The 13,423-nt window shown below is 55.1% G+C and overlaps 1 protein-coding gene across 1 annotated transcript in view; it reads left to right on the plus strand.

Moving 5' to 3' along the window:
* Positions 1–10,569, plus strand: part of SLC6A17 (solute carrier family 6 member 17) — a 43,962-nt gene extending 33,393 nt beyond the window's left edge. The window contains exons 7-12 of the mRNA XM_036272981.1: positions 4,023–4,264; positions 4,526–4,718; positions 6,328–6,520; positions 6,774–6,933; positions 8,518–8,680; positions 9,088–10,569. Coding sequence (XP_036128874.1) covers positions 4,023–4,264; positions 4,526–4,718; positions 6,328–6,520; positions 6,774–6,933; positions 8,518–8,680; positions 9,088–9,456 — 1,320 coding nt within the window. The 3' untranslated portion in view covers positions 9,457–10,569. The remainder of the gene's footprint in view (positions 1–4,022; positions 4,265–4,525; positions 4,719–6,327; positions 6,521–6,773; positions 6,934–8,517; positions 8,681–9,087) is intronic.
* The last annotated feature ends 2,854 nt before the right edge of the window (positions 10,570–13,423 follow it).

Consider the following 13,423-nt stretch of genomic DNA (forward strand, 5'->3'; position numbering starts at 1 on the left):
CTGGCAGGGAGACACACTGGTCAAGGGTCAGGGTGTGTGTGAACCCTTAGAGAAGAGAGCGGGCTTCCTGCACGTCCCAAAGGCCCGGGGTGGAGGCAGATGGGGGACCTTGTGGGCTCCGGGTTAGAGCGAGGCTTCTGAGCAGGATGACGAGGGCAGCCCAGCCTGTCGGCAGAGGGCGTGCTCTGAGCCACATGATCCCGTCCATATCCCAGCTCATCGCTCCGCAGTTAGAGGGCAAATTTCTTGGCCTCTGAGGGCCTCAGTTTCCTCAGCTGCAAGATGGGGTGAACCATGGTGGCTGTCGCAGTTGTCAGGAGAGGGCCCGCGTAGGGCTGCTGCTGGCGTGCAGAGGGCGCAGTGTCAGCTGTTATTACTCTCGTGCTCCTCGGCAGTGGGAACGGGCGCTCCAGTGCCACCTGGTGTCCTGTGGGCTGTCTGGCTCTCGCACACAGGCAGGTGCCCGGCAGTGCTAGGGAACAAGGGTGTGGGCTCCTGTCACAGACCCGCTCAGGCTGGGTACTAGCAGCTGCTTGTGGATTCAAAAAGTCTCTTCATGCCAAGGAGTCCAATGGCATGGAACCCCTTGTTCCCTGCATGAGGAAGTGACTCAGCCATTGTGCCAAGGATATGACAGGGAGCCATTGCTGTTTGCCGGGGGCACCCCGAGAAGGGTATGAGCTTGTCTTTGGTGGAAAAGCCTGCTTGCCACATCTCCCCCGCAGCCACATTCTGATGCTTGGAAAGGACCCTGAGCTTCCTTAGGTCTGGTCATGGGTTCATTCTCTGTTGCCACTATGATCAGGACCTTGTTGAAATCATGTACCATCACCCCAGACATCCTGAAAGAGCCCCTCTAAGTTCAAGGAACAGCAAGCATTCAGTACTGAAGGTGCCTGACTCAGCTCACTTTAGAACACAGGTCAGCCTTCGCTTGTCTCTCTCGTCCCCCCACCCTACCCCACTCTTTCCTTTTCTTCCATGTGCCAGGTTCTGCTCATACAGATGACAGCAGGTGGGCTTCATCCCTAAGAAGCACAAAGTGTAGAAAGGAAGACAGACACACATGCCAGTAATGTGGGTGTCGATGAGCTGTGAGAGTCTACGACCATGACTAGAGGCAGTCAGGAAAAGCTTCAAAGAGGAGGTGATATTTGTGCTGGGTTTTGAGATATAAATAAGAGTTCACCAGACAGTGAGTAGGAGGAAGGAGCATTCCAGACAGAGGAAATAGGCTGGGCAAAGACCGCAGGTAGGAGATCATGATGCTTTTAAAGAATAGTAAGTTCACTGCAGTTAGAGTTCAAAACAGAGGGGGAGAAATTTTCTAGCTGACAGTGGGGAACCAGCAGAGGTTTTTCAACAGCAAACGGCATGACCAGAGCTAGGTCCAGCTTAACCTGCCCTCTGTTACAACATCTTTTGCTTCTTTCTAGTTAGAACTCACCACCCAGAGCCCTCCCACGAGGTCGTTTTCTAGCCCGAGAGAGGTGCCAGGTTCCAGATTGGCAGAACTGTCATGATTGACATCTATCACATCAGTGAATGCCAGCATAAGTAACCCCTCTGCCCATTTCTGGAATGTTTTGGGAGGATCTTTTTTTAAAAACCCACCCAGGAGAGAGGAGATGCAGAAGTCCTTTACCAGTGGGACTATGGCTACAACATCCCCCCATATATGCAGGGGATACGTTCCAAGACCCCCAGTGGATGCTTGAAACTGTGCATAGTACCAAAGCCTACATGTACCACAGTGCTCCCTACGCATACACACCCTTTCGCTTACAAGCAGCACTGTGGCTTCCCTTTGGCACATCTGATTGCCAGCATCACCACTCTAGCACTTCGGAGTCATTACTAAGTCAAATAAGGGTTATTTGAACACAAATATGTGCTACCGTGACAGTCAACCTGGTAAATACGATGGCTCTAATGACTAACCATCGAGTAACAATACTGTGTGCATCCATTTGCTGGACAAAGGGGTGATTCACCTCCCGGGCCGGACAGCGTGAGATTTCACCGTACTGCTCAGAATGACGCACAATTTAAAACTTATGAATCGTTTATTTCTGGAATTTTCCATTTAATATTTTCGGACCACAGTTGACCATAAGTGACTGAAAGCACAGAAAGGAAAACCACTGGTAAGGAAGGACTACTGTGTTTTCTCTTTCTTTTTTTTAACTCTTCAAACTTCTATTAGGGGCATGAGGCCCCTATCTCCTTATTTACAATGCCCGAATGCAAATAGCCCTGAAAAACAAAAAGTGGTGTCTTTCTTTTTCTTTCTTTCTTTCTTTCTTTCTTTCTTTCTTTCTTTCTTTCTTTCTTTCTTTCTTTCTTTCTTTCTTTCTTTCTTTCTTTCTTTCTTAACTCATTTTGTGGCAAAATGACCTGAGCAGATGTGAGGCTATTTATAGTCTTCATTGATTCACGTGGTGGGAATAGTTATAATCCTGCGGCAAAAATATGAATGTGTTTGATTACAGGTGTGTCCCAGACCCCGCCTGGGCTCTATGAAGTTATGTGGTATAGGCACCCTGTTACCTTTCTACCACAAGACCATCAACAGAAGCCTGCCTTCCAAAACCAGCCTGGCCCCAGGGCCTGTGCATAAGGAAATGTGGGCCGTATCCCTTTTGGAATGAAGATGACCTGCTCCATTCCTCTGGTGGCCTCACTGTCCATGCTCTGCAGGGACCATTTAGAGCGCTTTCACCTGTCTGAATGGTCAGACCTTCCCTCCCAGCACACCTGGCCCCCAGCAGGTGATTTCGCCTCCTGCTTTACAGGCCGACTGAGTCAGGAGGTGGTGTTAGGAGGGCGCTGGGCTAGCGGGAGACGGTCTGTCTTTTAGAAACTCCTCTGCCCCAGCTGGCAAGCCCATCACTTTGGGCAAGTCATTTCACCTTTGGGCCTCAGTGTACTCTTTCAGAATGTGGATAATCGTCCCTGCCCCTCCCCCAGCCCCCGACCCGCCTAGGGGAGGCATTCGGCGGAGCTCAGAGCTGCTGTGTGCCAGCCGTGACTGCTGGCTGTACTTTCCATTCTCACTCTGGGAGGGAGACTCCTATTATCCCCACTTTTCAGGTGAGGAAACCGAGGCTCATAAAACAGTTCTTACCACCTAAGTCTTCGCAGCTAAGTGAAGACGGGGTCAGAGTTAGAGCTCGGCCTGTCTGACTCTAAAGCCCTGTGCTGGGTCCAAGCTGTGGCCCCTGCTTTGAGAACAGGAAGTAAAAGAAGGATGGGTGTGAAATGCTTTGGAGAGTGCCACTGCCATGTCCGTGCTGTTGGGGCTCAGGGTCCTGCCAGGTCTGGGAGCAGGTGGGGTCAGGCAGGGGCTTCTCTCTCGGGGGCGTGTCTGGGACCTGTGCTGCAGGTTGGGCTGTGTGAGGTGGGGTTCGTCTTGACCGGGAGCATGTAGGTGTGTATGAATGAACATTGGGCCTTGTATTTCCGGGAAAAGGAGAGCAGGTGGGCAGGAGGAAAACGTTGGCGTCTTTGTTTATGGTTTGAGGTGGAGGAGGTCTCAGGGAGGCCTTGATGTTCTCAGTTCTCTTGTACTATTGTGCGGGCTGTACACTGGACAACTCCAGGAGGCACCACTCACACTCCAGTCGAAGTGAGTGGCACTCCCTAGAGCTGTGCACCACACGTCATACCTGATGGCCCTGGTGATGTTCCTTCATATGATAGCTCCGTGGTAAGCAATGATAGCAGTTCACATGAACTGAGAACGTACTGTGCCAGCACGCAGTGTTTAGTTTATCCTACCTAAGCTTGAAATGATCCTCTGAAGTTGATATTCCTGGTAGCTGTGTTTTGCACATGGGGAAAGTTACAGAGGGGTTAGGGGACTTGCCCAAGGTCACACAGCCACAGCTCTTTCCCACTGTGCCATGGTGCCTCTGAACTCTGTTGAGGTGAGAGAGGGGTGTGGTGAGAACTCCACTGCACTCAAATAAAACTATTACTGTGTGTCTCTTTTCTCCCCTGCTATGTCCCCTCCCGCATAGCTGGACAAGATGCTGGACCCGCAGGTATGGCGGGAGGCGGCCACCCAGGTCTTCTTCGCCCTGGGGCTGGGTTTTGGGGGCGTCATCGCCTTCTCCAGCTACAACAAGCAGGATAACAACTGCCACTTTGATGCCGCCCTGGTGTCCTTGATCAACTTCTTCACCTCGGTGCTGGCCACCCTCGTGGTGTTTGCTGTGCTGGGCTTCAAGGCCAACATCATGAACGAGAAATGCGTGGTTGAGTAGGTGGCACCTCTCCTGTCCTTTCCCCTCCTTCCACCCTACCCAGGAGGGGCAGGTGGGCTGTGGACAGGGAGTCCCTGTCTCCCTGGGCTGAACGGTGGTGATCAGAGGAGTTCTCTGTCCCCAGTCCTGGACCGCAAGGGCAGATTCACAGATGTCTGTGTTGATGGCTGGGGGTCCTGTCTGGTTGCCTGAGAGGTACCCCCAGGATCGTACTCACCCCTGCCTTTCTACCTTGTCCTCTCCCCTTTATGCTGCAGGAATGCCGAGAAAATCCTGGGGTACCTCCACAGCAACGTCCTGAGCCAGGACCTCATCCCCCCCCACGTCAATTTCTCCCACCTGACCACCAAGGACTACGAGGAAATGTACAAGGTCATCATGACCGTGAAAGAGGACCAATTCTCAGCCCTGGGCCTCGATCCCTGCCTGCTGGAGGACGAGCTAGACAAGGTATGGGACAGGCTGCCCTGCCCGGGACAGGCGGGAGGCACAGGCCAGAGGTGGCTGGGGCTTGGGCACAGGCTCCAGAAAGCCAACAGGGACTCGTGCGTTTACTTGATAAGCAAGGACCTACTATGTGTCCAGAAAGGAAAGGTATCAGCCCAGCGCCCTGCCCTGAGGTAAGCTGAGTCTTAGGGAGGGGACGAGGCTGACACACACATCACAGGAGTCACAGGAGTGTGCAGGATGGCTTCCAAGTCTACTGAGTGGTTTCCTGCACACCAGTCACTGCCACGCGTCTTACTCAGAACACTGCCTTGTACACGGCCACAGAAAACCACGGTGCACGTTAGATCTGCCCTTTGCTGTCCCCCTTGGCCCTCCTGACGGTGTGCTGAGTTGAGTGTTAATATTGTCAGTTTTACGGGGAGTAGCCTGTAAGCTGGCAGCTTGTCGGGGTCTCACAGCTGCCACCTCCCCCGCTGTCCCCGCTGCCCAGTCCAGGACCCTTGCTCTGTCCCTATTTGTACAGCTGTAAACTTTCAAAATGACTGTTCTTTTAGAAGGGGGAACAGGAGAGAGACGTACCCACAGGGTTTTAGGACCCAGCTGGTACCAAGGCTCACCGGGGGCAGAGCCAGCTCCCTCCCACCTGAGCCAACCCTGCACTTCTCCAGGGCGGAGGAAGGCGACAGTCCCTATGAGATATCTGAGCTCCACATTAAGTCAGCTGCCTGCTCCAGACACCATCCTGACACGGAGGGAGCTGTGTTCTGTGTCCCATGTCCTGTTCCCATGCGAGCGAGAGCAAAAGGGCCCTGTCTGTTTCATCCCAGTGACCGGCAGCATCAAGGACCTCTCCCTTCCATGAGACCCTGCCCCATTCTCCCGGGCATGACCTGGTCCTCTGAATAAAACTAGGATCGTAGCAGGCTTTTGCAATATGCTGCAACCTTAATCACATCCAAATGACAAGAAGTACACACACAATTGGGGAGGTGCTCCCTACAGTCACCGGACAGTACAGGACAACGTACAAGTGATGTCCATGTGTGGGGCCTAAGCATTGCTGCAGTTGTTCTACACCTTGGCTGCCCATCAGAGTCCCTGGGGGCTTTAGAAAACCCTGATACCCAGCTTTACCTCCAGACCAATCAAATCATTGCCCCTGGGGTGAGACCCAGGCATTGGTGCCTTTAAAGGTTCCACTGTGATCATGGGGCAGTGAAGGCTGAGATCACTACATTAAGGTCTGGAGCTCAGAGCTGGGAGCAATCAGGGAAGACTTCTTAGAGGAAGAATGTCTTGAGCTGGGTGTGTTTCTAAAAGTGAGCGTCTTCATCTGAATGACCTGGGATCCTTGTACAACTTGCAGATTCCAGACCCCGCAACTGAACTCCAGGATTGGTTGTTTTACTCCCTTGGTGGGGGAGGGGTTCTGATGCTCACTCAAGTCTGAGACCCACTGGCCAAAGCAGCAGGATATAGGTGGGGGTGGAGACCCCTAGGAAAGAGGGAATTGTCAATCCTAAAGCTCTGAGGGCAGAGAATGAATGAAGGGGCTCCTAGGGTGGGCATGGGCCCTCACCGAGCCCTTGCTCTCCACCTCCACCCGCAGTCCGTGCAGGGCACAGGCCTGGCCTTCATCGCCTTCACCGAGGCCATGACACACTTCCCTGCCTCCCCGTTCTGGTCCGTCATGTTCTTCCTGATGCTCATCAACCTGGGCCTGGGCAGTATGATCGGGACCATGGCGGGCATTACCACGCCCATCATCGACACCTTCAAGGTGCCCAAGGAGATGTTCACAGGTAACAACTCCTCTATCAGCCTCCACTGGCCTGTGGGCTGCCCTTGGGGACACTGACGGGGTTGTGGCTCTGACTTAGAAACACTGGATTCTGACTGACTCATTCCTGACCCACAGGGCTGGACCTGCTGGAGGGTGGGTTGTAGACCTGCTGGGGGGAGGGGTGAAATGGGAGAGGCCTGGGTGCCCCCAAGACCCCAGGGCCCCACCCACCTGCACCTCTGCCGCCACACCGGCCTCCCGGCTCTCTGTAGTGGGCTGCTGTGTCTTTGCATTCCTCGTGGGGCTGTTGTTCGTCCAGCGCTCCGGAAACTACTTTGTCACCATGTTTGATGACTACTCAGCCACCCTGCCGCTCACCGTCATTGTCATCCTTGAGAACATCGCTGTTGCCTGGATCTATGGAACCAAGAAGTAAGAGGGCTGTGGGGGCGGGGTGGGGACAGGAGGAGGGGTCTGTCCCAACTCGACTCCCCTGAGAGCTGCTGTGAATGGGGCAGGAGATCACAGAGTCAGAAGTCAGAGCCGAACCTACTCCTGCAGGTCAGCTAGAGAAACTGATGCTCAGAGAGAGGACATCACTGCTCAAGAGGCTTGGCTGGGGAGAGGCAGAGCAAGGTTAAGGGTGCGAGTCTCCTGGGTCCAGGTCCTAACATCACCCTAAACTACATGAAATTACCAGAGCACCTTTCCTGGTACCAACTTCTCAGAATTCTGTGAAGCTTAAGTACCCAGTGGGTAACAAGGGGCCCTACTCTCCAAGCGCTCATAGACTCCAGCAGCCTGACTCACAGCCCTAAGGCTATTTACATGGGGGTGTGAGACGGGTGTGGTTTGGGTACTAAGTTTGGGATCTGGGTGGGTAAGAGAATTCAGCAATAAGAAAGGACTGGCTTGAGCCGAGGGCAGAACTATGCTCACTGTCAGCTTCTGGCCTCATTCCTCATTTAAGAACTAATCTGAATCCCCAAAAGCCCAGGACCAGGTGCCTCTCACTGGCTCAGCAAAGCCAGGGCTCCACTAACCACTCAGCCTGATCCGCCCCTGATGTCTGGGCCCGGTCTTGGAATCAGGCGCTCTCACTGTTGCTGATATGGTCCCCCACTTCCTGGGAGAGTGCAGGAGGGGCTGGTGACAAGACGGAGCGATCCCGTGACCAGGGTTGGAACACGCTGCTAGAAGGAGCTGACTCTGGCAGTCTCAGAATATTATTTTTAAATGCAATGATAAAATATATAGTATTGTAAGACAACTCATTATATTGAAAATTAGCAAAGTAATGTTTCAAATCTGAGATGTAGCAATATCTGTGTACTTCATTTTTACTGCATTAAGTTACAAGATCTAGCCATGGCTCGAATAACAATGATTATTTCAAAGTAGCTGTGAGCATAAATGATATTTGTAGGTATCTTCAGTTGTAATGGATAGGAAAATACCAGATTTAATCAGTTGCTGACAGAGTTACAGGTATTGTTAATACTACTGTAGTTGCTTGCATTTATAACAGAAATAATTGCAAGATTTCAGTTAGGTGGTATTGAGGTAAAGGTGATCTTTTTTAATGCCATTCATGGGCACAGCCTGCTAGCGCCCTAGAATTCTACCCACAGGCAGGGTAGATAGAAACCCCAAGTCAGGGCAGCATTCTGGACACTAGAGAAGGTGCACTTCTACCTATGTTCCAGCAGGGGGAGTGTAGAGCCAGGCCAGTGTGTGTGTTTGGGTGGGTGGGTGGGGGGTGGGGGGGCAGAGTTGTATCATATCCCTGGGTGGGATGTGACTTCATGTAGTCAGGGGAGGTTAGAGGAAGACAGCAGAGCCTTCCCAGAGGCCAGCCGGGCCACAGATAATGTACCAGGAGCATTGAATGTGAAGAATGGAAGAGTCTGGGAGGGATGGAATGGTCCGAGAAGGCTTCCTGGAGGAGGAAGCTATGCAGTAATGTGAAGGCACAGTGGGGGTGCCAACTCCTGGGCCCTCTATTGCACCTGGCAGGTTCATGCAGGAGCTGACTGAGATGCTGGGCTTCCGGCCCTACCGCTTCTATTTCTACATGTGGAAGTTCGTGTCTCCACTGTGCATGGCTGTACTCACCACAGCCAGCATCATCCAGCTGGGGGTCACGCCCCCGGGCTACAGCGCCTGGGTCAAAGAGGAGGTGAGAGGTGGCAGCCCAGAACCCCAGGGACATGGGTACCTTCCTAGGTCTTTTATAGGGCAACTGCTATGTGCGAGGCCCTGCCAGGGGCATGCACACCTGACCTATAACCTTACAACAACCCAGAGAGAGGTGACATTATCCCTACTGTACAGATAGGAGACAGGGTCAGAAAGGCTGACGCACTTGTCCAGTCTTTCTAACCCATGTTTTCTCTCCGTGTGTGGAGTGGAATCACCCATCCTTGTTACAAGTGTAGAACCTGGGACGCAGGTGACCAGCTAATCAAGTAGCAACCCTGCTGAGCCTCGTCTCTGCTGGTGCCGGGGTGGTGGGTGGGATGGGCAGGAAGAGTTGGTCGTGAGCGGGTGAGGTCGGGCAGCAGCCTTAACCCCGTCCGCCCCTAGGCTGCCGAGCGCTACCTGTATTTCCCTAACTGGGCCATGGTACTCCTGGTCACCCTCATCGTCGTGGCGACCCTGCCCATCCCAGTGGTGTTCATCCTGCGGCACTTCCACCTACTTTCTGACGGCTCCAATACCCTCTCCGTGTCCTACAAGAAGGGCCGCATGATGAAGGACATTTCCAACCTGGAAGAGAATGACGAGACCCGCTTCATCCTCAGCAAGGTGCCCAGCGAGGCGCCCTCCCCCATGCCCACTCACCGCTCCTACCTGGGGCCTGGCAGCACGTCGCCCCTGGAGCCCAGTGGTGACCCCAGTGGACGCTATGGGAGTGGCTATCTCCTGGCCAGCACCCCAGAGTCGGAGCTGTGATCACCACCACCCCACCCCTGCCCGCCTCTCCCCCATGCCCAGCCAGCCCCCGTCCCAGCCTGGCTGCTCCTCCCAGGAGAGGGGTCTGCCCTGCCTCAGCCCCCACCCCAGTCCCAGCCGATTCTGTTCCCCAGACCTGAGTGGGGGCCGCGCCTTCTAACCCTCCAAGGTTCTCTCACCAAATGGCAGCCGAATAACTGGAACAATCCAGAAGTTCTGATTCCCAGCACAGGAGAGACTCCAAGTGGCCACTTTCGGGGTCACCCCACTCTCCTCTCCCCCTAACCTGCTATCTGCAGTTCTTAGGTCTCAGAGGCCTCTGTTGCCAGGTGGTGTGGTGGTGAAGCCACGGGGGCAGGGCGGGATGTCCCAGGGGCTGCCTGATTTAAGGCTGCGGATGGGACAGACATGCTGGGCCCCGGGGCTCCAGCTGGGGTGGAGTTCTGTTGTGTCAGGCAGATGGTGCCCGGTAGCAGAGGGGCGGGGGCTCCGCCACCCCCAGCTCTAGGTGGGATCTCTGATGTCCTAGGCCTGCCTGGGTGGGTGGGGTGTGCTCCTACATCTTGCCTGGGAGGGCAATGACTAGGCTTGAACCCTCCCTGCGTCCATTAGGGCTTAGCCATCTCCCTGTCCTTTCCCGCCCCTGTCCCATCCTGGAGCCCCGAGTGGTGGCCTCTGCCTTTTTCTTGAGGTTTCCGGAGCACGCTGTCCACAGCACAATTTGGATCGTTTGGAGCACAATTGCACAACCCCCTCCTCCCGTCTGGGACCCAACTTTCTCTCTAGTGGCAGCTTCTCCCCTGGAACGGGGTCCCTGGAGTTCAGGGGACCTCACACAGGAAGCCTCGCACCTGGGGAAACAGATACTTCCACTGCCCTTTTGGGTCCCCACTCACCCTCTGTTGTATAAGCACAGCTATCCGACCCGTGGTGGTCAGGGCCACAGGCAGTGCCGAGGGGAGGTTGCCCGGGGGGCTGGGTCTCTGCCCACCCCCACTCTTACCTTCTGGCCTACCAGGAATAGAGCTGCCCTCAGAGTATAGGCTGGGAGGGTTAGAACCTGACCAGAGAACAGATGTCTGCAGGGTGGTGGATGGACCAAAGGGAGGATGGATGGATGGATGGATGGATGGATGGATGGATGGATGATGGATGTGTGGATGGATGGATGGATGGTAAATGGATGATAAATGGAAGGTAGGAAGGAAGGACACTGGCTGGGACAGCAAACCTCTTTTAGAGCTGTGGTGGGCAGGGAGGGAGCAGGCCACAGTGCTAGGTCTGGGCTCCTTGACAGAGGGTCCTGAGTCACTTGTGATTGACTGCTCTCAGCACTAGGCGCAGAGGGAAGGACAGCCTAGGCCCAAGGTTCCCTCCTTCACTTCTTAGTCCCGTGACCCCCCTTGCCTCGAGGTCCATCCCCCACCCACAATCTCCCTTACTGGCCCCTCTCGCGCCTTCCATTTCTGGCCCCCTCGGCCCCACCTGCCCCTCCAGAGTGTGAGGGGAGAGGAGGCCTTCGTCCCCCCAGAGACATGCCTTTGGAGCCCAACAGCTGCCTTAGGCCCCTCACCTGGCGACACCCCCTGCCTGGCCCCATGCCTAGTCCCACCAGTTTAGCAACAGGAAAAGCAAGGCCCCAGGAGAGACACTGCTATATATACTCTTCTGTGTATTCTATTTCTATTGTATATTCAATCTGTACATGTGGGTATAAATGCTGTTAAATGACAAACCCAATGTTATACTGTGGCTGCTGGACTATTTTCATCCTCAGTGCTGTACAGATCTATTTTCATTGTATATTTGATATATTTTTAATTTTGTAGCTTGTAGCTGGGCCAGGCCCCAGCCCGCCAGTCTGCGACAGATCCCTGGGGCCTGGGGTGTGCTCCTAGCCTTTGGCTGTAGGCCGGCCTGTCCAGCCCTGTCTCTGCTGTGTTAGTCATAGGGCCCAGAGCTCGGTGTACGTGCGTGCGTGTACGTGTGTGGTGTGTGCACATACGTGGGTATGGGTGTGCGTAGGGTGCTGATTTGTGAATCCCAGTGCTCACCGCGCTCCTGCCTCCCCCTCTCAGCCAGGCCTCAGGGCAGGGCCTTGGGAACCCCTGTGTGGGGAAGGCAGGCTTCCCTTGCGGGACTCATTGCCTTCCCACCACTGGACAAGCCTTGGGGAGGCTGGAAAAGCCCCCACACTTACTTTCCAGTTACCTTCTTACCGTCCCCACTAGAGTCACAGCTGTTCACCCTGAGGAAAGTCCTGGCTTCTTAAGATGGTGAGACCCCCCCAAAAGGGCACGCACAGCGCCCGTGTCCTGCCGTCTTAGAGGCAGTCCTAACAGCGTTCAGAAGGGGACCGCTGCTGTCACCCGTGCTTCTGACTCACACCTGGCTCACTCCTCAGGGGAGCTGCAAGCAGGGGGAGGCCAGGGCAGGTGGGGCCTCTGCTCAGGTAAGATCCAGCCCCAGGTGTCCCCGGGGAGCAGGAGGTGGGCCCACGGCCCAGTACAGGGCCTCCCCACCCCGGCTTTGGTGCTGCCCATGCAGCGCCAGAAGGCAGAGAGGACGCCAGGGCAGGGCTGTGCCTGAAAGGGTCCCCTGGCCCCTGCTGTCCAGCCAACCCCCAGCTTCTTGCTCAGGGAGCCATCTCCCCTGAGGCAACCTGAAGCCTGAGGCCCACATGGGGCTGGGCAGGTGGGGCACACAAGTTGGTGCCAGTGAGGCTGGCTTTGCCCTCCAGCAATAAATCTGCAGAGACTGTTGCTTTCCTGGTGCCAGGAGAAGGCGCTGTGCGCCGGCCCTCCGCCGGCCGGGATGCTGGGGCTGGGAGCCCGTGGTCCCCGCCGGAGCAGGCCTGCAGCACCACGGGCACCGCAGCCCTCCTGCAGCCCTCGCAGCTGCACCCTGCCCCAGCTCCCGGATGCTCTCCCCAGTGGGAAAGAGAAGAGACTGAACAGGTTGGAAGGCACCTGACTCCCTGGGTGTCCACTAGGCCCCGAAACTGAGGGCCTGCTGCTTCTGCGCTGGGGCCTAATGACTGGGCCAGGGGAAGGAGGGCCCAGGGTCCCTCCTCATCCTAAGCACTGCTTTGTACAGACCCAAGTGCACACGGTGAGCATCACTCTAGGTTCTGGCACAGGTTCAGAACATTCAAGTCCGCGTACCCCGTGGCTGACTCAGCCCAGGGGAGGGGATGAGGCTTGTCCTGCTGGAGCCCCTCCTTCCTCCCTTACCCCCCCCCCCGCCATGGTGTGCAATAAAGTGTCTGTTCTTACCACCCCCTCTTGCCTTTCTGACGTGCTGGGGATCAGAGAGGGGATGGGCATTGGGGTGAAAGGTAGATGAGATGCTGTGGGAGCTGTGGGTGTGGCGGGTGGCTGGGAACTTGGGGAGGATGAGGAGGGACGTGTATTTATTCTGCTAGGAATTGTCCTGGGTGTCCTGTGGCAAGCCTTGTTGGGCTGCCAGTACTCTACACATCCAGTCTCGGGTGATGTTTGCGACAGCTCTCTGAGGAAGACACGGCTCACCCGTGAACAACAGTTTGAACAGCACGGCACCACTTATACATGGGTTTTTCCCAATGAACATATAGTCGGCTCTCCGTATCGCAGGTTTCACATCTAGGAATTCAACCACTCTGGGTCGCAGACAGAACTTTCCATCTGCAGCTCGGAAGACTGTCTCTCACTGCTCTGTGCCACTTCTATACGGGACCAGGCCACACATGGGTTTCTGACTGCATTGTTCAAGGTCGGCTTGGCATCCAGGTTTTTGTGGTCCAGGTTTTCCATTTGAGGAACATGAGGCTCCATCAATGTGAGGATGGTGCTTGGTGTCAACTTAGGGGCCTTGAGGGGGAAATTCCTGCCCTGTCTTACTACCAAGAAGAGCTATACCTGTCAGCTCGGCAGGGTGGGTGTATGGAGACTCACCTCAGGGAAGCGCTGGGGCTGGGCAGGCCTGA

Source organism: Molossus molossus, unplaced genomic scaffold, assembly GCF_014108415.1.
Source record: "Molossus molossus isolate mMolMol1 unplaced genomic scaffold, mMolMol1.p scaffold_m16_p_20, whole genome shotgun sequence".
Lineage (NCBI taxonomy): Eukaryota > Metazoa > Chordata > Mammalia > Chiroptera > Molossidae > Molossus > Molossus molossus.